General features: G+C 34.6%; 3 protein-coding genes and 1 long non-coding RNA gene across 4 annotated transcripts; 2 read left to right on the forward strand and 2 right to left on the reverse strand.

The window, feature by feature from the left end:
- The first annotated feature begins 966 nt into the window (after window positions 1-966).
- Window positions 967-2,782, forward strand: LOC132177524 (NAC domain-containing protein 83-like). Its single transcript, XM_059589888.1, has 3 exons — window positions 967-1,651; window positions 1,911-2,200; window positions 2,339-2,782. Exons 1-3 carry the CDS (start codon window positions 1,471-1,473, stop codon window positions 2,636-2,638), a joined length of 771 nt encoding a protein of 256 aa, XP_059445871.1. The 5' UTR covers window positions 967-1,470; the 3' UTR covers window positions 2,639-2,782.
- A 3,612-nt stretch (window positions 2,783-6,394) lies between these two features.
- On the reverse strand, window positions 6,395-8,263 carry LOC132180108 (uncharacterized). Its single transcript, XR_009440019.1, has 3 exons — window positions 8,035-8,263; window positions 6,634-6,699; window positions 6,395-6,508 (listed from the first exon to the last, which is right to left on the reverse strand). It is a non-coding gene; the product is annotated as an uncharacterized LOC132180108 (long non-coding RNA).
- Window positions 8,264-13,218: 4,955 nt separating this feature from the next.
- On the reverse strand, window positions 13,219-15,354 carry LOC132179406 (protein CURLY FLAG LEAF 1). The gene is made up of 2 exons (XM_059592134.1): window positions 14,915-15,354; window positions 13,219-14,239 (listed from the first exon to the last, which is right to left on the reverse strand). The coding sequence occupies exons 1-2, from the start codon at window positions 15,134-15,136 to the stop codon at window positions 13,925-13,927; spliced, it is 537 nt and encodes a 178-aa protein (XP_059448117.1). The 5' UTR covers window positions 15,137-15,354; the 3' UTR covers window positions 13,219-13,924.
- Window positions 15,355-21,642: 6,288 nt separating this feature from the next.
- Window positions 21,643-24,976, forward strand: LOC132178759 (GSH-induced LITAF domain protein). Its single transcript, XM_059591292.1, has 3 exons — window positions 21,643-21,957; window positions 24,421-24,547; window positions 24,668-24,976. The coding sequence occupies exons 1-3, from the start codon at window positions 21,764-21,766 to the stop codon at window positions 24,749-24,751; spliced, it is 405 nt and encodes a 134-aa protein (XP_059447275.1). The 5' UTR covers window positions 21,643-21,763; the 3' UTR covers window positions 24,752-24,976.
- Window positions 24,977-27,044: the final 2,068 nt, after the last annotated feature.

Here is a 27,044-nt window from a genome sequence, read left to right on the forward strand (position 1 = left end):
TTACACATTAAAACGTAATCGTTTTCCACCACAAATCTGATTGCTTCTTCTCTTCCCCTCTCTCTCTCTCTCTCTGCGCAAGTTGTTAAGAAAAAGAAAGGAAGGAGACACAAGTCCAATTTGTCTGCGTTCAGTACTGCTGTGTCTTGGGTTGGCGGTGTGAAAATAACCTTTTCTTATGAAAAACAAAAAACGTGTTTAAAGTGGTAATGGAATAATTAGGCGGTAATTAATTCTGAACAGCTCTAGTACTTGAGTGGCCAGTACTTTCAGAAATTGGTACAATTTGAACTGCAGGCAATAATGGAACGTACCTTTTCCACTTTAGCCAATGCCATGGAAGCCCCTCACCTCTCACCTCACATGACCACCACCAAGAGGGGAACCAACTCCGAGGGGGAAATTTGTACTTTCCTATTTGTCATTCAAACCCACTGCTGTGCTCCAGCTGTCAGCATGACACAAGCTGACTTCACTATTACGAGCCCTCGCTCGCAACCCCATTTAGCGGGGTAACACCTAAATTACCATAATACCCATCCTCCCTGCAGAAGACCAACTTACCCCCACCACCGTCCATTAATTTCTTCCTTCCACCCCCATTATTATTAATCTGATCAAACACAATACAGAAGCACTTTTTATGATGGAATATTTTTTTGTTTTTTTTGGACATGTCTACACAAGAAAGAGAGGGAGATTCGAACTAGTAACCTTCACTTCATTAAGTATGATTCTAGTCGATTGAGCTATCGCTTGAAAACTTTTATGATGGAATTAGTTGATCATATTTTAAAGCAGCAATTGAAACTCAAGGGTGTGTTTGTTTTATAATTCATTTCTAGAATGAATTTCAATATATATATTAAATAGATAAGAAAACGTTCAAAGGAGCTTTAGCAGCTTCGGTTATTCCCACACTCAAAGGTCGAAGGCCACTAGGCTTATTTTTTTAGACGCATTCGGTCTCGTTTCAATTAAAATAAAAAAATAAAAAAACTTGAAACAACATTTTTCGTGGAGTCCCAAATTGAACTCTTAGAAGATTGTTAATGTAGCGTCAAGGGGGAAGAGATTGAGTCTGGTTTACGCTAAATGGGTCGTCGTATTCCATTCCTCTCTTATCTTTCTCTAAACACCCATTACTATAAAAGAAACACCAACTCTCTCCTCTCAAACACCCACTCTTTCCTGTCCAACTTTTCCTTTCTTTATGCCTATAATCTCCCTTTTCTTTCTTGTTCTTGTTCCTTGTTGTTCTTGTTGATTACCTTTCTTGTTATTCCTCATGCTTTAAGGGGGCTATAAGAAGTCTGCACGAGTTGCTTGAGTTGTATGTAGCTCACTTGGGTCGAGTTACATCCCGGAACAAAAGGCTTAAAATATATATATATAAAAAAAAAAAAAGAAAAAAAAGGGAGAGGTGTTTTTTGGGTTGTGGTTTTGGTTTTGGAGGGCGTGTTTTCTGAGATGGAGAAGCTTAACTTTGTTAAGAATGGTGTGCTAAGGTTGCCTCCTGGATTCCGTTTCCATCCCACGGATGAAGAGCTTGTGGTTCAGTACTTGAAGCGCAAGGTGTTTTCCTGCCCCTTGCCTGCCTCCATCATCCCTGAAGTTGATGTTTGCAAGTTTGATCCTTGGGATTTGCCAGGTTGGTTAACATAATACATATCTACAACTTATGCCTCAAAGCTATGGAAAAATTGGAAACTCAATTTTTTGTCTAAAATTTCATGAATTGCATTTCATATTGAAGTTGGGTCTCATAAATAACCAAACTACAATGCCATATGGCTACAAAATTGGTTTCTTAGAAACAATTTTAGGAAAAGAAACAGGCCCTTGAGCTCAAGTTAGGATCTTTTAGGTGAATTTCTGTGTTTCTGATGCATGAGGTTTCTGGGGTTCAGGTGATTTTGAGCAAGAAAGGTATTTCTTCAGCACTAGGGAAGCCAAGTATCCCAATGGAAACCGATCCAACAGAGCAACAGGCTCCGGTTACTGGAAGGCCACTGGAATTGACAAGCAAATTGTGACTTCTAGGGGCAACCAAGTTGTGGGGATGAAAAAAACTCTGGTCTTTTATAGAGGAAAGCCTCCGCACGGGTCTAGGACCGATTGGATCATGCACGAATATCGCTTTGTTAGTGCTGAAACCACCAAGGCAGCCAATGCCCCACAAGGGAAAACTTCATCCGAGGTGAGTTTTCACTACTATTTTCCCAAATCCATATACAAATTTCAACTAATCTCTGAAAATAAACTAGCTACCAGCATTTCTACGTCCTCTCAATTATGCTAAATTTGTTAATTAATACTTTGTTTCCTTCCTCTGCAGAGCCCTGTGGTTCCAATGGACAATTGGGTTCTCTGCCGCATATTCTTGAAGAAAAGAAGTGCTAAAAACGAGGAGGACAATGTACCAATTGGCAACGATAGCGCTGTCCGGAAACTCAAGACTGCTAAGCCTGTTTTCTATGACTTCATGAGAAAGGATGGGACTGATTTGAATCTTGCCCCTGCTTCCTCCTCTTCAGGCTCCAGTGGAGTCACAGAGGTCTCTTCTCATGATCAGTCGGATGATCACGAAGAAAGCAGTAGTTGCAATAGTTTTCCTTATTTCCGAAGAAAACCATAACAAGTTTTTTATATATATATATATAATATTTATATATATATATATATAATCTTCTTAGTGGGTTCTTCCTTTGTACCAGTATTTTGGCATCTGAATTCCCTAATCAGAACAACCATCTACGAAATCCAATCTTTGGTCAATTAATGTTTCTCGTCTCTTATATGTGATTGTAACTCTTCAAAATCTAAAGACGTATCAAGAAAGAAGCAAACTGGCATCGACTAATTGTCATTGGCAGTATGGAGAGCAGTAGTATACCATCTTCTGCAAATATGTAATGAAGTAGTCCCTAACTTTCAAAGTTAGTGATATTAAGCTTCATTTCCATTCGAACATGTTTCTTAAAACACGTTGAAATCTAACATATTGTTAAAGCACATTCATGCAAAGGTGTGTTTCTTTATTAAAAGGGCAAATGATTTTAAGGTAGGGTAATTGGGAAGTAAAGAGAGACGGGAAAGGAAAGGCCATTATTATGTATCAAATATCATGAAGTTTGCCCAAGGAAAGCAAATTCTTTGGGAGCACAAGAATAAGAACCTCATCTTTAGCGAGGCAAGTGGTTCCTTTTCTCTTTGGGGAAAAGGCAAAACCACTTGAGAGAACCAATTCCTTAATCATGTGTCCAAACGGATCGAATCTCCAAAAATCTAGCCTTGTGCAAAGTCCCAATGTCATAATCTTTATAAATACTCCATTCCATGTCATTGGAAAAATGCTCGAATCTTGTCTAGAGAGACAGACATCCTCAACAATATTCATATAATACATTACTACTCCAACTATATCATTGAAAAATGGCCGAATCTTGTTTAGAGAAACAGACATCCTCAGCAATATTGATATGATACACAAGAACTCCCAACTATATCATTGAAAAATGGCCGGTTCTTGTTCAAAGAAACAGACATCCTTATAAATTATTTTCCCAAGTATATAATATGTTTGTAATTGTCTTCCTCTTTCTTATACCAGTACAAGGGACATGCAGGAGTAGGGTAGGTATATTTGCTGCTGCAGGGAAACAAGTTTAACTAAATATTGAATCTACAAGACCAGTAGGTGAAAGTAGAGCGACTTTAAGAACAACATGGATTCTTGTGCAGGGGTGGCAGGCATCAATTGAAAACTAGCTGAGGGGGTCCCTAGGACCCTAGCTTTGAAAACCGATCCAATGGCATTAGGTTCTTACAAGTTTATTTGATTTCTTGCACCTTCCTGTAAGTTTGCGTGAACGATAATACTACCCAAGTAGTTGATTTTTTAGATTCTTGTTTTACAGGAAAAGTAGACCCATTTCTCCTTCCTTTAATATTCCTTATTGAATTTGCTCAACATTATATATATATATATATATATATATATATATATATAGCCAACAACTTCTGCATCGAGATTCTCCTCCTTCCAACTAGACTGCAGCTTTGACCGGAATAAAGTGTAAAATACTAATTTAATTAATGTTTTCTAACTTTAACATTCTTTTCTTTCTTTCCTTTTCCCCCAAATACTTCCAAAAAAAAAAAAAAAAAAAAAAAAAAGAAGAAGAAGAGGGGAGAATAAGATCAGGAAAAGTACTTCTTATGAAATTTTTATTTTCTGTTCTAATTTAAATAAGAAGATTAACAAATAACACAAGATATAAAACGGTCTTAAAGACATAAAAAAAAAAAAATGTTTTATGCTTACATCACGTAAAAACACTTCTTTTTCGAAATACAAACAAAAAATGCTTCTCAAAACACATTAACAAACATATTCTAAGATTAGGAAAATGATCCTCTTAATTTCACTTGAAATAAAGAGGATTTATTTAGTGCATTTAGAAGGATAATATTGTTCATTTATTTGTTGAACAAGTATACCCTCCTAATTGCACTAAATGAATCTTCTCAATTTCAAGTGAAATTGAGAGAATTCGTTTCCCTAAGACTAAGGGTAGGTTAGAGATCATCATAAATCTTTTTTTTTTTTTTTTTAATTTTTTTCTTTGCAAGATTGATTATTATTTTTTGGGTAAGTTATAACATTTCTAAATAGAAAAAGGAAACCAGGGTACATATTGTCATGACTCATGAACGTGTAATACATGCATGGACCATGACCCGGTTGTAGTAGTTGACTCCCCCAATCATCATCAATATGTAAATTAAACAGAACATACCACTTATCTAAATGGTGATAATCATTTGATACTTATTAAATTAATTAACCATTGATGTGTATATATTTTATATTTCCAAATAAAAAAAGAAAGAAAGAAAGAAGTGTTAATTTGAGGCTTGTAAAATACGGTAGAAGAAGACCTGGAAGTTAGGTTGTCCCCGCCCTCAAACAAAGATGATATCATATGCCAAATAGGTTAAAAAGGCAGGCCAGAAACACCATGGCTTGGGAGTGCCAAGTGGACACTAAGCAGACGAAGGACGGCATATACATAGTAAACCTTGTCAGATTGGTTTTCCAATTATTGAGCTTGTTAGGGTATTATTATTGCCATAACAAGGAAAGGGAATTAAAATTATGTACAAGATAAGTAAAAATATTGCCGACCAGGGAGTTTCTTGTGACAGTGGTTTTAGAATCAGCAAAGGAAGAAGGCTGTTGGAGTTCTTCACGTCACCTTTTCTATATAAATTTCATTTTCATGACAGAACACAACAGAGATGAGAGAGAGAGAGAGAGAGAGAGAGAGAGAGAGAGAGGATGAATTGAGTTGTGGATTGCTGACTTGGGCAACATTTTGTCAATCACGTGGGCAGGGGCAGCCCGTCATGGTAGACCACACACTCACAGCTCAACTTTAGTAGGCTCACCTGATTAGGTCAATCACATAAAAAGAAACCCTATCATTATCATGGACGGGCAATTTTGACATTTTCTAAATACAGGGGAATGAATTATCAATATCTATTATGTATTTATGTTGACCGGTTCCAAAACCAACCACTTTTAAACGCTATTTGTTTGGACAAAATTATGTTTAAAAATGGGTTGCTTAGTATCTCTGCAACAAGGACATGTTTATTTTTCTTTTTAACATATGGTCTGATCAAACATGAATATACCTGATGAAATTTATAAATGTGGCGGGCCCCTGTTTGTAATTGAAGCCTTTTAAGACTCCTCTCTACACCAACCATTTGGATATGCCTGTCAATCTGAATCATCCAATTCACACACACCTCAAACCTATCATCAACAACTGGATTATCAACTCAACATATATTGACAACTAATTATATATAAGTGGATGTGGCTTGCTCTGCTCTGCAGCAGGCCAGGCTAAATCCTAAATACAAATACCCGCAACTCATGCACACCAATTTCATAAACCAATACAAACTATATATGTTCGGGCAGTACGTTGCCTCCCCGCAGAGATACCCCCACGCACGCACTGAAGGATTTCGATGCTGAGATCATTAACAGAACATATGGGTATATATATCATATATGGGACGGCAACAACCTGCATTATTGTGGGGGTATAGAGTTTGTAACACGAAACAAAGATGAGTAGCTTTTATAAAGAAAACGGTCCTAGCCTTCATGAATGTTATTAATAAGTTTTACAATAGTTTTTTTTTACTATAAACTATACTTTTATAAGTGATTTTAATGCAGTAAATACTCCAACATACACAATTGTATTATAGAATGTCAAAAACTCAAATATTCAAGCTGCTTAAACGACATGTTATGCAAAAACACACACACACACAAAATAAATAAATAAAAGGAAAGTACATGTTGGATGGAAGAACCTGCATGTGGACAGTTTTTCTAGAAGCCCTCCAAATAAGTGAGAGTTGCGTGTAAAAGCGCAGTCTTGCTTAAGAAACGGCGCACAAGGAGTTTCCTTGAAAACTGCGAGTTTATGACGATAGATACAAATTAACAGGAGAACTACAATTATATTTATTCAGATTTCGTGAATGTCAAAATCAGTGTTGTGGGTATTATAAGTTGAGTAGTAGGAGGGAGTTTTCAACCTTTCTTTCGGCGGATTTCGTGTCCGGAGTGGCGGTTAGATGCCGTGATGGCTTGCAGCATCGGTCCTGGTAATTCAGCCCCTAATTTATTATTATAGAAAAAAAAAAAAAAAAACAGAGCATTTTCTACTGAATTGGCTGCCTTGATTGATGAGAAAGTCAACATACAATTGAACCACAAAATCAACACTATGATTAAGTGTAACAAAGACAATATATGTAGAAAAGAAATAGATAATTAAGTTCAGTCATACTTTATGGACAAGTATGGAGGCAGTATAAATTTTTTATAATATATAATCTCCTAAATGAGTTTCTTGGACATAAATGTTTGTAATTGTACTCACTCATCGATGAACTTGAAATGAAGATAATCTATGTCATAAAATAGATTATCAAAAATAATAATAATAATAATCCATTTTATGATTTACATATTTAATGGTATATATATTGTCATGTTTAAATGACATGGAATAATGTATACCGTCAATCTCTAATGCACTTAAAATGGAGAGGTAGATACCCAAAATTCAAAGTAAACATTTTTAACACACCCTTAGGTACTAAAGTTCCCAATTGCCAGAATATCAAAAAGCTAAGACATGGAAATTTGTGATGACTCTATTGAGGTCACGTTGGGATAACTAAATGGGATGGAAACAACCTTTATCAATAAATAAATAAAAAAAAACAGCTTGCAACAATAAATGTGTGAGAGTGCCACATGCGATGCCGTATATGCCGAGGAACTTTCCTCCAAGAGATCAAAACCGAAGATAATTTATTTTTTCCTTAAGATGTTATTGTGAGTCTTTAACGAGTAATGCTACCTACTGCCACTATGTCCTGACTAAACATAGAAAATAACTAATTTCTCATAACCCACCTCATAAAACTTGCATAGCAAATCATTTCTTATATATATATATATATACATATATCCAACAATAAGCGATCCATGAATTCACTGCGGTGACATTCTTCTGGGATGATGCCAAGAGCGGAGGAGGAAGGAGATAAAATCACATGGGCCCAATCAACAATGAGCTTGGATGCGAAAATCAGAATGTCCAATGGGCTTTGATTCCTGGGCCCACCTTTACTTCACCATAATGAAGTGAAGGAGCAATACTTTTTCTCCCCAAAAATAGCAAAATATAAGGTATTCAAGGGATAGAGAGGTCTTTCAATTCCTTTTAAATTTGAGATTTTAAAATAATTCCTCATTCATCTCATTAAATTCTAAAACATGATTTATTTTAGACGCTTAAATTAGATTTATGAATTTGAGAATCTCAAATTTAAAAGAAATTTTAAGAGATCTCAACCCGTATTGAATGAGCCATAAGTAGCGCTCAGCTAAAGATTGGAAATCTGATCATGAAACCGTAAATGTACCTTTTTCGTCTTTCATAATTCTGAATTTTCTCCTCGCATTCTCCATTACTTTAGACTCTTTCTCTCCACCATCAATCTATAGAAATAGAATAGCTCTCTCCTCCTTTGCTGCCTCTCCATCTTTGCCATCGTCAAATTTGATTCTGCCCAACTTGTGGACCATTGACGAACCGGTAGAGAATTTCCAGCCAGTCTTTCAAACACCCAAATCTGGCAAATGCTTTTTGGATCTGCTGCATCTGCAATTTGAATTCGTAACGCGCTCCCTTCTCTTACTGATTTTATAAACGGACAGGGTCTTGGAATGAGGGACTTCTGGAGGCCCAAGTAGCCCAAATGGAGTAAGGCCCTGCTCTATTCGTGGCTCACTACAAATATATCTTAAACCAGTCCACCTACCTATAGTAAGGCTTAACAATTTTTAAAACGATTTTTAAACTCGATACGAAATTCAGCAGGTTATGATTAAGGGGTAAGAACTCAACATGCAAAATTTAGAGCTGACAAATTTTTATATGAACTTAACATAAAATTAATGTGTTATGATTTAGGGATATGACTCACTTAATTAAATTTATCAAACTATGGTTAACATATATAATCTTATATCAATCTCTCGACATCGGCAGTCGAACATGAATTGTTACCTCTAACTATAATAGCTCCAATTTTTAATGGATACGGAAAGAGTTGAAAACCAAGGTGACTCATATCACTATATGACAAATAACTGATGGAGACAAAAAAATTGGATGGATCTGGATTCCTATTATTTGTTATCTAAGATGGAGTAGGGGTCAAAGATAATAAAAAAGAAACAATGAAAATGACTTTCCTGCTCGAGTAAGGAAACTCTTGATTAGGTAAGAAAGCCTCTCTTGGATAGAAAGAGTAATGCTAGTGTATAAAACGGATGCCCCTTAGGTCTGAAAATATCAATAAACAATTCCAGAATGGGCAACTTCCGAATGAATAGCTTGATCGCCAAAAGGTAGCAGATATCATGGTCTATATAGATTCAAAATCAGTTGATCGAATAGCGTTGGCCACACAATCTCTGAAACACAGAGAAAGAGACAGAGACAGAGGAAAGAATCTCATCAACAACAGGCTACAGCCTCTATTTCCAAAATGACATTGAATAAATCCTTTCTATGCTACATGTACATCATTCTTCAGCTACCATACATTATATTGGGAGAAACTATTGGTGATCACATGAACACTCAAACCAAGAGATTCTCATAGACGACATTAGAGACAGACAGAGAACCTGCTACCACGTACAGCTCAGCAACTACAAAAGCAAATTAAGGCATTTTTTGCACTTCAATCACAACCGAGGGAAGCTACGCTATAGCCGGAGGCCGATTTCAATTTTGTTTTTGTTTTAATCACCCTGGACAAAAATTTTGATTTTTGCAACAATAGTTTGGATCTTAGAGTCATCTTAAACAAATCTAGACGACCCTAATTTTGCTAAATGCTTATTCATAAAGTTTTAAGTATTGCATTTCATTATCTCTTTTTGATTAATATGAGATTAGCATATACTTATATAAGAACGGTTCACCCACCTTACCTTTTTCATATTTCAACGCAAAAAATTATGAAGATGTGGAATTCAATTTGATTTGCAAATTCAATTAATTTGCAAATTGCAATTAATCTGATCAATCATTTCTTTTTTGAAACCATTTTACGGTCGAAGTAAATGGAGCCTAAGATTGTATTAGAAAGCAGAAAGGGATATCATGCGTGACATGGCAATGTTGTAGGAATGTAGGGTCCATCAAGTTTAATTAGCAATGAGAGATGGAGAAAAATTAATAAGTGGAGTTGAGGAGAATGGAAAAATGACTGACATGTAGAAGTGTTGAAAGATGCCAAAGGGCAAAGAGAAGAAGGACGACAACACAGGAGGGAAGTGGACAAAGTGAGATTCTCTAATGAGAACCATTTGAATGGTAAAAGGATAAAAGATAAATGGAGATTTGGGGTCCTTATCTTTGCTCCCAGTTACCAGTATCCGCGCCCTTTTATCCATTGACCAATTCTATTTCTGCTCGAGAGAGAGAGAGAGAGAGAGAAAAGGACACAAAGAACGAGAGCTAGGGTTTCCTATTCACTCTCCCCTACTCACTCTATCACCAGCTGCTCTCCATCTATCTCTTTCTTATATACTGCACCGCACCTTTCACCCTCACTGCTTAGATTCCCGCCTGCCAACCGACAAGAAAAGGTTCTCTTGGTTTCTCCACGGTCCAGCTGCTATGGCCTATCCCTCCCCCACTGGACCATCCTTTCTTCTGTACCAAAAAAGCATCCCTCTCTCTCTCTCTCTCTCTCTCTCTGAAATACGAATCTTTTAGGATGAAGGGCATCACCTCCACAGTGCATATATACAACTGCACTCTTTCGCATGCATGCCTTTTACTTTTACATGCAAGCTTCAATTATACCTTTCTCCACCTTCAGATTGTCAACTTGTTTAACTTGTCTAATTTTGTCATGATTCTACTTTACAATTCCAAAAAAAAGTAGTTCCTGGAATTTGAAATCTTGTATAAGACAATGCTAGTTAAATCATAGTTGGTGATTACTGACCATATTGCTTGTCCTTCACCATGCTGCAAAACTGAGAAAAGCTGCTCAATATATTCCTGTTTGGCGTTTGCACTCTATTATGTTATACTGTGCCCAAAAAAAGTAAATTAAGAGGTCCATTAACTTAACGTACGAATCTTTTTTACTCAGATCAAATAACCATATATATCTTTTGAAGATACACAAATCTTTAATTAAATTAGCACAACAAGAGTATATACTAGATAATGGTACAATTAATTAAATGTTTTTAGGTCCTATTGTGTAACTTACGTACGGTTCACACCAAGTTGTTAAATAAATTACTTCGCATTCTAATTCTTTTTTTCTTTTTTTTTTCTTCCTTTCTTCAATTAGAATTAAAAGTGAAAACGACACCTGGTAATAGTTCCATTTCCTTTTTTGAGTAGTAAAAAAACAAAAAAAGTACTGAAATCTGTTACTTTTGACAACTCTTAACTCGGACATGTCAACCATGAAGAACCGGAACAGCTAGACTTATAATCAACTTTTGAGGGTGAAAAAGCATCATATATCATATATTTTCTCCGACATAGGATTTGTACGGCCAGATCTTTCTCTTAATTTCCCAATCTCCTCCTTTACACGCTCAGGTTAAAACAAACAAAGTAAGACGTTTATGGTACACGTTATGCTTAAGGTGGAAGTTTACCTAATTCTACTTCTTTTTTTTGGTAGAAAAACGGGCTTATCTAATATCCTCAGCTTGTAGAAATAAGTCTATTATTTTCCTTTTTAATTAATTATTTTTTTAGAAACCAAGTTGGGTGTTACTGAGCACAAGTACCTCCAAATCTAGGTTAATTTTTGCCCTATTTTATTAGACATGTATGATGGTCATAAAACAAAGGGAAAAAATATTGTTCCAATATCATGGAGTTGATTTTTTATTTTTTTATTTTTATCAAATCTCTTACTTTTATTAATTTTATTTTTATAAAATACAACATCATACTTGTAATATTGTAACACATGAACATGTTGCACGATCGATGGGACCAAGACCACGTCAAAAAAAAAGAAAAAAAAAATCTAATCTGTAGCGTTGACTTTATTAAGCTGGATGGAAATAAAAGGTTTTGACATGTTAACAATTTTGGCAGTTTATCAAAGAGTGAGATTTCTAATCATTACAAGCCATTCAATCAGCTCCCTATAATAACGGGATCTTAAATTTGTCAAACATTCCCGAGCAGTTGACCAAAACAGAAGCACTTCATCATTAATTGCCAGAGTAGAACGTGAAGAGTGCTACTTACGTGTCGAATAGTAATTGGAAGAAGGTTCCTATTTATATGCTGACACCTGCTGATCTTCTTTGTTCCTGGCCGCATCCAATTTGCACAAAATCAGAATACAAATCGGACCTTCTCAGGATTTTAATTTGTTTAGATTTCCTTTAAATTAGAAAAAATGTCTTGAAATTTAATTTATTAAACTAGCTAGCTAGAAAGGTTCTTTTTTTTTTTTTTTTTTTTTTTTTAACGTGAGCACGGATGTTTTGAACATGCTCTAAAAACATATATTAATTTATATATATATATATATATATATATATATATATATATATTTTCCAATTAAACTTGGATGGAAACTCTATCAGATCAAATCGTATACCATGAACTCTTCTTAAAAAAAGATATAAGTACTGTACCCAATTAGGAGATATGAAGTGTATGTGTTGGGACAATTTGTTGATTTTTTTTTTTTTTCAATGGTAGGATGGTTTATTGGTTTTTATGTAATGTTAAGGTCACAACATAAATTCAACTTATGGCCAACTTCTCTCTTATGTGTCATTTAAAAAAAAAAAGATAAAAAAAAAAGAAGAAAAATTGATAGAGAGGACTTTGAGATTCTAAAAATTTGAAAAAAAAAAAAAAAAAAGACAATTTATTTGATTTAATATTCAAATTTTTTTTTACATGTAGGAGATAAGTTGGCCATGAGTTGGATTTGTGTTGTGTCCGTATCAAACCTCGCTATGAAAACGGTAAAACTTATTTTGGGCTTGTTTTGCTAGCCCACTCATCTTTTCTTTTTCTTTTTCCTTTTTTATTAAAAAATCAACACACTAATAAACAATTTTCAACCCAAAACACACCAAAAAAAAAAAAAACTCAAAACATCTTTTATATATGTTACATAAGAACATTTTTTAACCAAAACATTATAAAAAAAAGTTATCAAACACACCCATTAGTTGCGGGAACAATAGAAACATTTGTAAATTATGTGCTTCTCTACGTTGACTTGGGTTTTTTATTTGAATAATGCTACTTTTTACACCAATTTATTATACTCATTTTAAATTACTTTTATTTTATTTTTTTTGACTCGTCAACATATGTGAACTTGAATTTGAGAAACAAGAATGAAGACTAGTATTACTCTTTGCATTTAGAGAGGCCAAGTTAATATATAGAAAACTGAAAGAAAAAAAAAAAAAAAAAAGCCAAGATGGCTCTAGAATACAATTTGTTCTCAATCTGACTATTATTAACAGCACTACCATATATTGGCTAGTCACCTAAATTCTTTGGCCTCGTGCTCATTGACAGCGTCGCATGCCAAACCCGACTTTAAACACAACCATTGTGTCTTGTCTCTTTTTCCCCCCAAATAAATTGAGATATCAACTTTTCACACACTGGATGATAAGCATATAGGCTTGACTTCTCAGAAATACGAGAGAAACAAAAATTAAATGATAATGAAAGACATTAAAAAAAAAAAAGGGTATTAAATGAAAGACAACAATGGATATTCTCAGTTCAAATCCTAATTCTAAATTATGGCAATATTAAAGGTCGTAATTAAAATCAAAAAGGAAGAAGAAGGGAATTAGCAAGGCAAAGCCTGCATATATAAAACACTCCTCCAAGGGGGCATTATTAATTGCAAGCTAGCTCTACCGTCTACACGTTCTAAGAGAACGAAAGCAACAATCATTGCCAATATTATTCCTTATATCTTCAGCCTTTGACCTTGATTCTTGCATTGTAGAACTCATTTCTAATCTCTATCAGTGCCCACTTCAATGGCTTTCGAGAGAAACCCAAATTCACGAATTAGAAAATTAAACCAAAAAAAAAGAAAGGAACAGCAAATAGTGGAAAGAAAAAAACAAAAAAACCAAACCCATTTGTCTCCCATTTCATCAATCCACAATGAAACTTTTCAAAGAACAAAGGGGTTTTTGTAGAAAAAAGAAGAGAAGGATTAAAAAAAAAAAAAAAAAAAGATAAGAAATTAATGTCATTCACGGAGATCCATTTTCGGATCGATCAAAGTGGAGAAGTTGACCGCCGCATTTGGGGCAATCTTCAACCTGTTTGGGCACCATGAAATACATGAGACAGCTCTTGCACCCGGCCACAACCAAAACATGGTCTTTATGGTCTTTCTCTACCCTGTAGGGCTGTCTGGAGGAAGGTGAGGATTCTGACGAAGACTCCTCGCTGTCGTATGAGCTATCATCTTCTGAATAGAAATCTCCGCTGTATTCTGCTGTGGTCCTCGGATCTTCTTTTGCTTTCATGCCATTCCTCCAGTTTATATAGTAAATCTCCCCTGTCTACCAAAATACCCAAATAAATAAAGGAAAGAAAAAAAAACCTATGTAATTTGTTCATGAAAATTGTGGAAGAAAAACAAGCAGCATTTGAACAAAATATACTTCTATTTCCTTTTGCACAAAACAAAAAAGTATCAATATTTTTGGAACTACAAACTACATGACCAGTCGACACAGCAAATCTTCTTTTTCTTCCTTGGAAAACCACTCCCTGATCAACCTCAGGAGAGTAATTTTCTTCCCTAAAGGAAATGTACCCATCAGAGAAATTTGTCACATGATCAAAACCCCTAACGGTTTACCAAATGCAAACATCGATCTTATGCTCAAACCCAGAAAAGGTCAGCGATTTGTTTCTGTTTAAAATGATAAAAGAAGGGATGAAGTTAATGAAAACGCCTTTTCCTTTTTAGGGTTTCTCCTTTCTGGCCTTATGCCCATTATCGACCCTTTTAAAGGATGTGTGGGAGAAAATGAGACCAGAACATATTAAATATCCAAACGCAATATATATATGGAATTCAAGTATAACTCCTATATGCTTTATAAATGAAAAAAATCAAAAAGGAGGTGCAAGATCTGCCATGTTCTAGCATTTATTGAAAGAGAAAGAGAAAAATAGACGGAAAGGGTTTTCATTTATGTATTACAAGAAAGAGGAAATAAAAAACGAACCTTTAAATCGAGGCATTGCTCCCATTGGTATGGGAGAGACATATCGGAGTTGAGCTCTAAGGCGGTGTCGGAGGTAGGGAGATCATGATTATCCGGTGTCTCATCTGAGCTTCCTACGCCAAAACCTGCGCCTGAACCGCTTCTTGTTTGGTGGTTTAGCGAACAGTTCTGAAGAGACCTCTCTAAAGAAGCAGTAATGGTCGCCATGTTTGGAGCTGTCATTACTTCTTCAACGACAGAACAAAAATCTTCTCTGAATGATAACTGAGGGAGAGAGATTATGGTGGGTGAGATTTTGGGAAGGAAAATATAGTGGTGCTAAGCCAAAGGTGGGGGAGAGGGGGTGGGTTTTGTTTGCTCACTGGGAGATTAGCGGTAGAAAAAGAAATCGCACGCCCTACAAGTGCGCGTAATGATGTTTGTGGAGAAGCACCGGTGGGTCCAATGCCTGTGCGCACTAGGAAACCTCTATGTTTGACATTTTGTCTCCTTCACTGTATTGGCTCAGTATCGCACACGCAATGGAGGTGCGTGAATTCCAGACCTACCCCTTAACTACTTATCTTTATGCTCGGTTTAAAAATAAAAATCTTGGGAGGGTTAAAAAGCGATCCGGTAAAAACGCAGTTACCGAAAAGAATGCCGGAACCCGGAAACTGTCTTTAACGGTCACTGGGTTTTTGAATAAGTTCGGTAGCATTTTTTAATTGGCGGGACGGTGTCTGCAAGCCAGCTTGCTCCATTATCTTATCTTATTTTAGATGGGTAAAAACTAAAAAGTCTTGTGATGTGAAATAAAATGCTCTTGAATTTGTGGTAAAACTCTTTTACATTCATCTACGGCCTTCAATCATCATAAAATTAATAAATAAATAAAAATGAAGAACTTAATTACTCTAACCTAACCCTTTTTTAAGAATGAGGCATCCTGGCCTTTAGAGAAAATAATTTTAATCTTCTATTGTATTTAAAGTCAAAATAAAGTAATCTAAATATTTAAAAGTCAAGACAGCCAGCTTTTGAAATTTCATAGAGACGCATCGAGCTATTTTGGCATCGAGTACTGGTATATATATATTTGTAGCTAGGAAATTTCCTCATGATGGGCTTACGGCAGCTTAGAAAGCAAATTAAGACATAGAAATATCACAGTCCCCAAGGAGTAGCACAATTGGCTAGGGACCACGCCTCATGAAGCGAAAGTTACTAGTTCGAATCTCCCCACCCCAAAAAAAAAAGACATAAAAATATCACACGTAATTCAAGAATATAATAATAATAATAATTCTATAAACATTAAAAAAGAAAAAATTAAAGATGATGAAGTTTTTTCATCAAACAAACAATCACACGAACTAATGTTGTGTGGGTGGTTTTTGGTGCAAAACACAAAGGAATTAAAGGTTATATATGTACGTGTGATTTTCAAGCCTCAGGTTGAGGCTTGAAAATGGCAAGAAAAGGTTAACCAATGGTTTGAATATGTTAATGACTTGGAAATTGAGAGGGTGAATTGAAGTTGTAGAGGGAAGGAGAGTATCATCGGACAAGAAGAAAGAGACGAGCATGTAAGTAAGAGTGGACAGGCCGAATGTATTGGGGGAGCTGCCGTGGATGGTAAGAAAGAGATATAGTGGAAGAAAGAATAATGTTATACCCTATGCTTTTTGTATTGTAACTTCACAATATATATTGAGATCCTCGAGGCAATGTGAGGGCATGCAATTCTTCAAATCCTAACCGTTGATTTGTCAAGATCATGCCCGACAAACCAGTATTTTACTCCCTTTTTCTTTTCCCTATGTTTCTCATATATATAAATATATGTTGCCCCCCTTTTTCACTTCCATGGCTGCCGGCGGCCGTGGAGGAGAGAAAAAGAAAATGGGTGACAATTATTAAGTTTCATGACGTGGCATGATTATGACTGTTCATTTTGCAATAAATGGCCAGGATTTAAGAAATGTAAGTGGAAGGCATATCCTAGTTATAACAGGGAATTTGGATCCCCACAAGATGGTTGGAGCTGTTGGGAATACTAAGAGGACCCAATATCAATCGGATTTTTCCAGATTGTGGAATCTATTCTGAACTCTGCAAAGTTCTTTGTCAGTATGGCCCTCTCTCTCTCTCTCTCTCTCTCACTGTCTCTCTCTCTCTCTCTCTCTCTGTGTGCGCTAATATTCCTTCTGATACCGGCAGGGGTCCTTGGGATGTTTCATTGCTTCTTTTTTTAAAAAAAAAAATTTATTTGCATACAACTTCAGGAATGGATCACGGATCTTGAAGCAAATTCAAAAACAAAATATCTACAGAAAAAATAATAATTCAAAATAATTATCTGTCAAGGTATTCTTACATGCATGATTGGCAACTTAGCATTTATTTACTTTTTTCCTTTTCAATTTTTTAAAGTAGAGGTTTCTAAGTGTTTGTCAGTTGTCACACTACTGGCGCGCAGTGAACAAACCTATAGCAAGACAAAAACAAAACGAAATGTACAAAGAAAATGGTTGTGCCCAACACCTGTTTATATTATAAATAAATAAATAAGAACACACATGATGACGCTCAGTTTTATTATTATTATATATATATATATTTTTTATGAGTGACTCACGGTAATGCCAATTTCATAGTTAAAGCTTTAGTTTCATATTTAGATTTTTTTTTTCTTTTTTTAGAAAATGAGAGAGATGCGGATTCTAAGGTGCCCAAACAAGCCTTTCACCTATTTAGATAACTCGAGATTCGCACCCTAATCTCTTATTCCTTACCTGAATTCGAATTCTTTTGAATTCAGATATAAAATTTCAATTCTTTTTCATTTCATATGGTCAAGCACTCGAGCACATTCTTTATAATTAAGGGTCAATCAATATGTAAGTAGTTGAAACATAGAAAGTTTGTGGCTTGTTAGGGTAAGTTTATGAGCACTAATTAAAGTTTAATTTAAATTAGTATTTGAAATATCCCCGACACAGTGTGATTAAAATAGTGGAAATCAACATGGTATGTTTGGGCGGATTTCCCAATTCATTCCCTGCACATTGCGAGGTAGTTTAGTAATGTGGGCAAAGGGAACATCCCCTAGTGGCTACCGGCGTGCCCCTCGCTAATGCCGATGGCTACGCATTCTCATTAGTACGGTGGAAATTATATAAAAATCGAATTCTCTGGATTTATCAATTCAAATCATTTTATTTATTTACTGTTGGATTTCCCCGTCATAAATCGATCAATATGAAGCCATTTTGAAAATAAAATTAGGGCCAAGAAACCCATGATTTTGGATATAAACTTGACCATCAAACCACGAATTAAGAACATGCAGGCCATGAAATTTGGCTTCCTTGCAAGCAACACTTACACGGATCCATTAATAATCCATTATCATTTTTTTGAGCCTGGTCTAATTCGATAATTCTGATTGACTCTTAACTTTTACTTCTCTAAGGTAGAAGCAGCTGGAAAATCACCTCATCGATCGGAGGTGATGTCAGAGATTTTCTGATTGTTTTCAACTCCAATTGAAGCAAAAAGCTAGAGGAAATGTATCTAACTCCGGTGGAATCAATGCACAAACCCTATACTCCTAGCCTTCTTCATGCTCATCAAAGCTCCACCACAAGCCTTGAGAACAACATTGCAAGTACGTAAAGCGATCAAACCCAACACTTTGTGTTGCATATGAATTTTTTTTTTTTTTTTTCTAATATGTTGCATATGAATATGATTGTAATTATAAATAGCTTTAACGGAGTAAATCATAAATGTTGTTACTTTAAGCCTCCATTTGTTTCAATGTAAAATAATTTCGATTAGATTAGCGTTTGACTCATATCGACCTCCAGTAGCAATACAAAATGAATTACAAAATAAATAAATAAATAAATAAGCTCAAACTTGAAAAATGGTTTACTCTTTCTTTTCTTTTTTTCTTCTTATTTTTTTTTTTAAAAAAAAAACAAAGTTTTGGTCTCAATAAGAATGCTAATTCTTATGGAAACCATGTTACAAGGAATGTTTTCGGCTTGACTACAATTTTTGATAATTTCGAACACCAAATTTATTTATTTATTTTTTAAAAAAAGTTTTCAAATTAAAAAAATATTTTATATCAAAATAATGGAGCCTTAGTTTCAATTATCCTCTTAATGTTGAGAAATAATCCCACATTGTCTGTGGACAAAATCTTGGACATGTTTATAAGGAATGGGTAACCCTCTCTTGTAGAACTGGTTTTATGAGATGAGTTAGGCCCACGAATTTATTCATGGTATCAGAGCCTACCACAGAACAAATGGGGGTCCACACTACTTATCCCCTGACAAATATCAGGAAAAATACTGGCCTGCATGTGAGAGAGGGTGTTCAAAAATAGTCTTACACTGCCTGTGAACAAAATCTTGGACATATTTATAAGAAATTGACAACCTTCTTTTATAGAACCGGTTTTATGAAATGAGTTAGGTCAACAAATTTCTTCACTTAAGAATGAAAGAATTGTAATTACATCATAATTTTATACTAAAAAAAAAGGAAAATTACAGTTTACCCCCCTAAAGTTGACAGCGTTTTTCAATTCGAACATCAAAGTTTCAATTTTTGTAATCCACCCCCACAAAGTTCCAATTTTTTTCAATTCAACCAATATCATTCCAAAATTCCCATATTGCCCTTGATTTTATTTTATTTTTTTAATGAAAACAAAAACAAATTTGGGGGTGCAAAAATGACCAGATGACCAAACGGGCACCCCAAATTTTTTTTTAAAAAAAAAATTATAAAAAATAAAAAAATAAAAATTAGGGGCAATATGAGAAGTTTTAGATAAAATTGGTCAAATTGCAAAAATTTGGAACTTTGGAGGGGTGGATTGTAAAAATTGAAACTTTGGTGTTCAAATTGAAAAACGTTGTTAACTTTAAGGGGGTAAACTGTAATTTTCCAAAAAAAAAAAAAAAACGTGACCCCAATTTTATACTAAAAACAACTTGATTTTGCTTGCTTATTTGGTTTCATGTGATGACGATCTCTCTTTCAAAGGGAGTCTCACAGTCACGGATGGATGAGAGAAATTGCAATGGTAAACAAATTATGTAGTTTTATTTATTTATTTGAAATTAATATAAAGTATCTGTTTTTTTCCCCTTCAATAGAGACTTGGAAGTTGTGTTAGTAATTACCTTTCGCTTTAAGAAGGATGGATGGTGAACACCTCTTCTGCAAGGAGTAGGATTGTGAACTCCCCTACGGACCAAAATTCAGAAGAATCTTATGGCAGCGGTAGGGGAAATGTGAACTCCCCTAGCCACATTTGGGGGCACCTTTAAAAGTAGGATTAATTGACGAATATATATATATATATATGAGAATAAAAGGAAACATGGTGGAATGGACCCGTTCTTCTTTGACTTCATCCCAGGCTTTTCAAACATGTGAACTACTACTCCCTCTTCTTTTCCTTTCTTCAAGCTCGTGCATTTTGACATTCTTTTCTAGTATTCAATGGTCAATACTATACATTACGCATGCCTCAACCAATTAGATTTCGAACAAGTTTTTCCTTCACCAACATTGACTATTATTCTTAATGAGTTAATGTATTTTGAGTGTTTTGTGTTTTAAAATTTTTTATTATAAATTAAAAAAACAAAACACAAAAGTAAGAATGAGAATTTCAACCGCAGCCCAATCTAAATTGATGATTGACAATTGGCAACCTGAGAGCCTTTTCTTAAATTTAAGATACAATTTTAAAAATAATTTATTAAATATAACTTATAAATTTTAATTAGGGTTAAATATTTTATTGTGGTTTAACAACTTTATTTTTTGCCTTCTAAGCTTTATTTTTAAAACAGGAGGTACATGTAGTTTATATAAAATTAAATGAAGATGATACTTTCGTCTAAATTCCGTTCAAAATTTGACGAAATGCCATGTTAGCAACAATAACAAATTGACACGTGTTCATATAATTAATTAATTATTTTAAAAAATTAAAAACACTAAAAAATTATATTTAATTAAATTTTTTTTTGTTAAAAAAAAAAGTTAAGGGGTGGCCCTTGCCCATTTGGGGGTGGCTGGCCGGATTAGCGGTTGCGAGCCACCCCTACGGCCCATGGTGTGGTTCGGCCACCCTCACGTGGCCGAAACCACCCCCCAAATGGCCAAACTTTTTTTTTTTTTAATTTTTTTTTAATTTTTAATTTTTAAATGTATTTAAATATAATTTTATAATATTTTTAAATTTTAAAAAAATTATTATTTTTTAATTAATTATATGGACACGTGCCAATTTGTTATTGGCTCTAACATAACGTTTCATCAAATTTTGAATAGAATTTAGACGGATGTACCATATTCGTAAACCACAAGTGTTTCTGTGATAAAAATTAAACCCAAAAGGACAAAAAATAAAGTTGTTAAGCCGCATAGAAATAAGGTATTTAACCTTTTTAATTATTATTTTAAAATTGAATAATTAAAATTTTATCGTTTCATCATTTTTATTAATTCAACATTTTTAGGAAAAATACTACAGGAATAAATAAACAACAATTGGAACTTCTAGAAAACGTGATTTTGTTGGAAATTGACTTTAGTGCACCGCCAATCAGCGCGCAGGGAAGCTTCCTAGCATTTGCCTGAGAGGACATTTTGGTCGTTTACAATAAATTACATTTACTCTTGGCCAGGCAATTATTCTAATCTTACCAACCAATCCCTTGCGTTTTTTCCAATCAAAGAGAAACGCGCTTACAATAGACTTTCTCTCGGATTTATTCAATCGCTCGAATTCGCTTTCATTTCGATCCAGAAGAAGAAAAGGTTTGAGAAATGTCGAAGGGAGACGAACCGGTCGTCGGAGTTCCTTTCTACGTCGTACAGAATCCGTACCAAGCCGGGGCGGTCCCGCCGAACGCGGTCTTCGGCGATCCCAAGGGGATTCCGCTTCAGCAGACGATTTACCGCGACAGTCCCGCCCCTTTCAACTGCGTTTACTGCGGTAACACTGGAACTACCACCGTCAGGTAAGAAAAACAAATTCATACTCTGTTCTCGCTCTCTAGGGTTCTGTTTTCCTTCTTATTACTTTCTTTTGGTATTGAATTGTAGTTTGTTCTAGATTCATATATAACGTTTGCGTATTTTGTGAATAAGAAAGATTATAAATGGTATAGCTTGAGCAAGCAATATAGGTACTTGAATTTTTTTTAAGCGTCGAAGCCTCGTTAAATTGTTGATGCGTGTTGATCGCTTCTTTAAATGTGATGAGATTAAAATTAAATTTTTGATACTTGAAATTCAATCTTATTGAATTTTTTCTATGTGTGATGAACATGGAAAATGAGTTATGTGGCAACGATTTCATGTTCGAAACCAAATTAGGATGGATTAGCATGAGTGTGAGAAATCCTTTGTCAGAACCTTTAAAGGGACCTTCTGCTCAAGACGGTGTCACCAATGGGAAAGGAATCATCTGATAAATTAGAATCTCTAGAATGCTTATGAGGATCCTGCGAGTGTTCAAATAATTTAAAAGTGGTGATGATGACCAGCTTGTCAAAATCGGGGTACATTGGTTCAATTTTATTTTATTGACGGGTGTCCACGCTTTAGTGGTTTAGAGAAATCATTGGAATACTTTCAACCGTATTTGTTATTGGAATTATCGTTATAGTATTATATTAGGAAAGATGAAAGCATATGTTAGAAGTTGTAGTTACCTTGCCTAGCGTAGAGGGTTTTATTGGTGCTAAATTGGATTGAGGTACTGTACTATAAATAGTACCTGATTCAAAGTCAGAATGTCACAAGTTTAAGAGTCCGTTTGAGATTGTGGTTTGAATAAGTGCGATTTTAAAATTTGCGTTTTTAAAAATTGTGTTTTTAAGGGTCCATTTGAGATTGTGTTTTTAAAATCACTACTTTTTAAAATTGCAAAAATGTTTGGTAAAACATGTTAAAAAGTTTTTTTTTTTTTAAATCAAATATTTATTATGTAAAATCGTGATTTTGGTTGAATTTCCTGCTTTTTCAAATAAGCACACTCCTAGCCTGCTTATAGAAAACGCAGATTTTTTTTCCTATTTTAGATTATGTGCTTTTTAAATCGCAATGTCAAATGCACCCTAAGATGATTTTTAGTTGTTTAAAAAAAAGATAAAACCTCTAATAGGTTTTGCATTAGTAGAGAAGGTTGATAGATTGGCAGTCTCTTGAATTTGAAAATCACATGCAAATGAGTTTATCATTATTATTTGAATGCTCGATTTTGTCATGGTAAATGTACTTTTCTTTTCATCTGAAGGTTTAAATTTGGTGACCTAAAACTGTAAATGACATCATTATCTGAAATTCTCAATGACCATATTTTTCGAAATTTTAGGAGAAAAAAATGAGTTAACTCTTTGATTTCTAAAAGGGCAGAGAAATGAAAATATACTTGGTGTTCTCGAATTCTTTGTGGTTAGAATGGTAACTATGATTGGTTACTTTTTCATGTTGTTTTGAGAGACCACCAAGAATACAATTTGATATTATTTTTTCAAAATATTGAAAACTTGAAACAGTATGATGCAAAACAATCAGGCAGGGTTGACCAGTGTCGACAGAGTCTGCACATGAAATGTTGTTATTATCCTGAAATTCCTGTTTCTTCATTGTCACATCTCATTTGGAGCTTCTTGTGAACACAAGAATTTTTTTTGATGACAAGGATCTTATTATAATAATATTTTTTTGAATGCACTATTCCGTATCTACAAAATGCCGTAGATGTCCCTTGTTTTTCACCAGGTGTTATTCACCGCACAATTTCAATTGGCATTGCCAAGATGGCTTTTGGGAACACCAATGCTGCCTTTGATGGTTTTTACTTGCTGCTTCACATTCGTTGCACGTATACCTGCTTGAAGCTGTAGCATGTTTGGAGAAGCTCCAACCAATAATAGGAAAGTGAAAGAGCTTTTGTAACATCTTAGTCTCACATTGAAAACATGATTAGCCCACATAGAGTTGGTGGATTATAAAAGAACTCATGGGTGCTATGCCTCTTATTGATTTCTTATTAGGTGAGATTGAGTTTTATAAGTGATTTTAAGGAGCTCTAATTACAACTTGACTAGTATTTTTGAAGTGATATTACAGATATGACAAATGCTTGTAATGTTATGTGAGACTATAGCACTAAGGATGTCTGAGATTTTTTTTTGAGGGAGAGGTTGTAACACCCTAATTCTTTTGGAGTGATTGCGTAGATATGATTAGTGTTTTTTCTAGGTCATTACAGCTTTTGTATCTATTTCATTGGATAAGTCTAATCTATCTTTCCTTAGATTGGAATGACAAGGCAAGATTAAAGAACAGTCAATCAACCAAATTTGAAAATGAATGTTATTGGGTTTGTAATCTTTTCATTATATTTTCAGCTTGATTACAGTGGCATACTTTTTTTCTTACCTACTAATTGTGATATTTCACATTAAATCCAGATCAAAGCCAAGTTTGGCCGCGGTTGTTGGTTGCATGATGCCAATGATGCTTGGAATTTGCTTTCTTTGTCCATCAATGGACTGCCTCTGGCATAAATATCACTACTGCCCCAGCTGCAAGGAAAAGGTATAAGTATACATTTCTGTCAGTTTTTCCTTCTGTTCTTATCATTGAATGTCCTTATGTACAATAATTTTGATTAGTAATTAACATTTTTACTTCTATTTTAAATGGTTCTTCATGTAGGTTGCGGATTTTGAGAAATCAGATCCCTGTGCAGTGATGGATCCTCCTCACTGGACACAGGATAGCTTTGCACTGCCTGCGTGAGATGATGTCTTCTCCATTATTCAGATCGAGACTGCCGTGTTTCTTCATTTGTATGTGCTTTCTTGTCTGCTTGCTGGCGACTTTTTTCTCTTTACATGAAGTCATAAAGTAAGATTCTTGGTACATATTTTTCTAAAATGCTGCAATATGAACACTTGTATCATACAGCTAGTTGTATTTTGTGAATTGATGTTTTTGCCTAATGTCAATATACAGTATTGCTTAGACTTGCATCTTAGATATTTTCGTCAGCAATGTGAAGCTTGTTTGTCACAAATAATTCTGTATTGCACCTTTACACCTAGCGGCAATTGTAAATAACAGCAATGCTGTAATGATTGGGCTCCATTGGCCCACGATTTCTTGGTTTGTGGGCCAGCGGCTAAGATGTAAACAAGCCAATCAACTATAGGTGTTGCTAGTATCAAAAGGCCCATCGACGTCTAGGCTTTGAAATTTAATAGCACTGTTGAATGAGGATCCTGATCCAGAAACAACCGGAAAACAAGAGAAAAGGTAGAATGACTGAACATGTAGAGGGAGGCCTCGTAGGAGATGAAAGAACAGTCGCCATATAGGGTAAATGACAAGGAGGATAATCTTTGAAAGAATGACCCATCACCCATCTATTAAACTCGGGAAAACAAGCATAGTACCCTGGGTTAGCCGTTTTCAGAAAAAGCTATCTATGTTTCAAATTGCAGTAATAAAAGTTTTGGATTTCAGTGGTTTTTTAATTGAGTAATGCTAGATGTTCTCCTTGTGTCTCTAAAATTGATGTTACTTTTAAAATTACTATTAAATTTGTAATAGATCAATATTGAATTTTGATTCAATGGTAATTTTAAAAGCCACATAAATTTTGGAGTGAACACAAGGAGAACATTTAGCATTACTCTTTCTAATTGTATCATTCTATTACATTTTTTGTCAATTTCTTTTTTCTTTTTTTCTTTTTTTAACGAAAATCATATAAAATCTTAATTATACTCTCCTTAAGAATTGTAAATAAAAAATAAAAAAACTTTAGTGGTGGAGGATGGTTGGATCATTTTTAACGGAAATCATACAAAATCTTAATTATACCCCTTAAGAATTGTAAAAAAAAAAAAAAACTTTAGTGGTGGAGGATGGTTGGATCACTCTACCGAATCCACTCAAGGGGTAACTCTACTCGACCATCTCTGCTCACCCCCAATATTTTGTTTTGTATTTTTGTATTTTTTTTAATATTTTAATCCTTAAGGGGTATAATTGGGATTTCATCTCATTTCTGTTAAGAGATTACTCCGAAAAAAAAATAATAATAAAAAAAAAAGAAACAGTACGGCTGATCGAAGAATGATTTAATCGCAAAAGTTTTATTATGGTTAGAAGCCCGCAATTTTTTTTTTTTTTTTTTTTTTTTTTTTTTTAAATTACAACCTGAATTGAAAGAAGGATTTTTACAAAAACTCTGAAGAGTTGATATATACAAGTATACAACCATCAAATAGTATCATTTAAAAATTAGATTTGTAGATTAAACACTGGATTTAAAAAAAAAAAAAAAGGATCGAACGTACACTTCGCCGGGGCCCGAAACTAATAAACTTGGGTCTTGGGATAGTTTGAGAATGAGGTTGTTAATTACTGAAAACGCGCGGCTTGGGCTCATTCTCTAATGACGGTTGGGGATGCTCGATCTTTAATGTCAACGAAGATGAGTATCACAATTGACGCAATACTGCAATTAGGGAAGCCATTCATGCAGCTTTTGGTTCCATTAAATCATTAACATCCAACATATATAATAATCTACACGTACCCGTCATGATTAAAAAAATTCTCCGTTTTGTTGCCGTTTAATTAGCATGCAGTGAAAAAAGTAGAATTCCCATTGCTGTTTATTATATGGTATCGAAATGATAACAAATTTGTTAATGCACGGCATGAAACGACACATGTTTACACTAGTCAGTTGCCGTGCCCGTGCCGGCCAACTCTTGTTTGCTATTGACGAACGTGCGTGCAGATGTGTTTTTCCCGGACTCGCTTGTGGACTTCAAGAGCGCAGCGACACAACCAAAAAGTATACCCCCAAAGTAATTTTACCAAAAGCATTTTTCTTATTTCTTCATTTCCAAATGAATAATATTGCAATATCGGCATTCACAAACTCCCTATTAAACTACACTACTGTAACGAAGCATTCAAGTTTTTGGGAATATATAGTACTATATATTATTCTTCCATGAAAATTATGGTGCCTTTACATTACATAATTATGATCATGATGGTAGATGATGACATT

This window comes from Corylus avellana, chromosome ca4 (genome assembly GCF_901000735.1).
Source record: "Corylus avellana chromosome ca4, CavTom2PMs-1.0".
Lineage (NCBI taxonomy): Eukaryota > Viridiplantae > Streptophyta > Magnoliopsida > Fagales > Betulaceae > Corylus > Corylus avellana.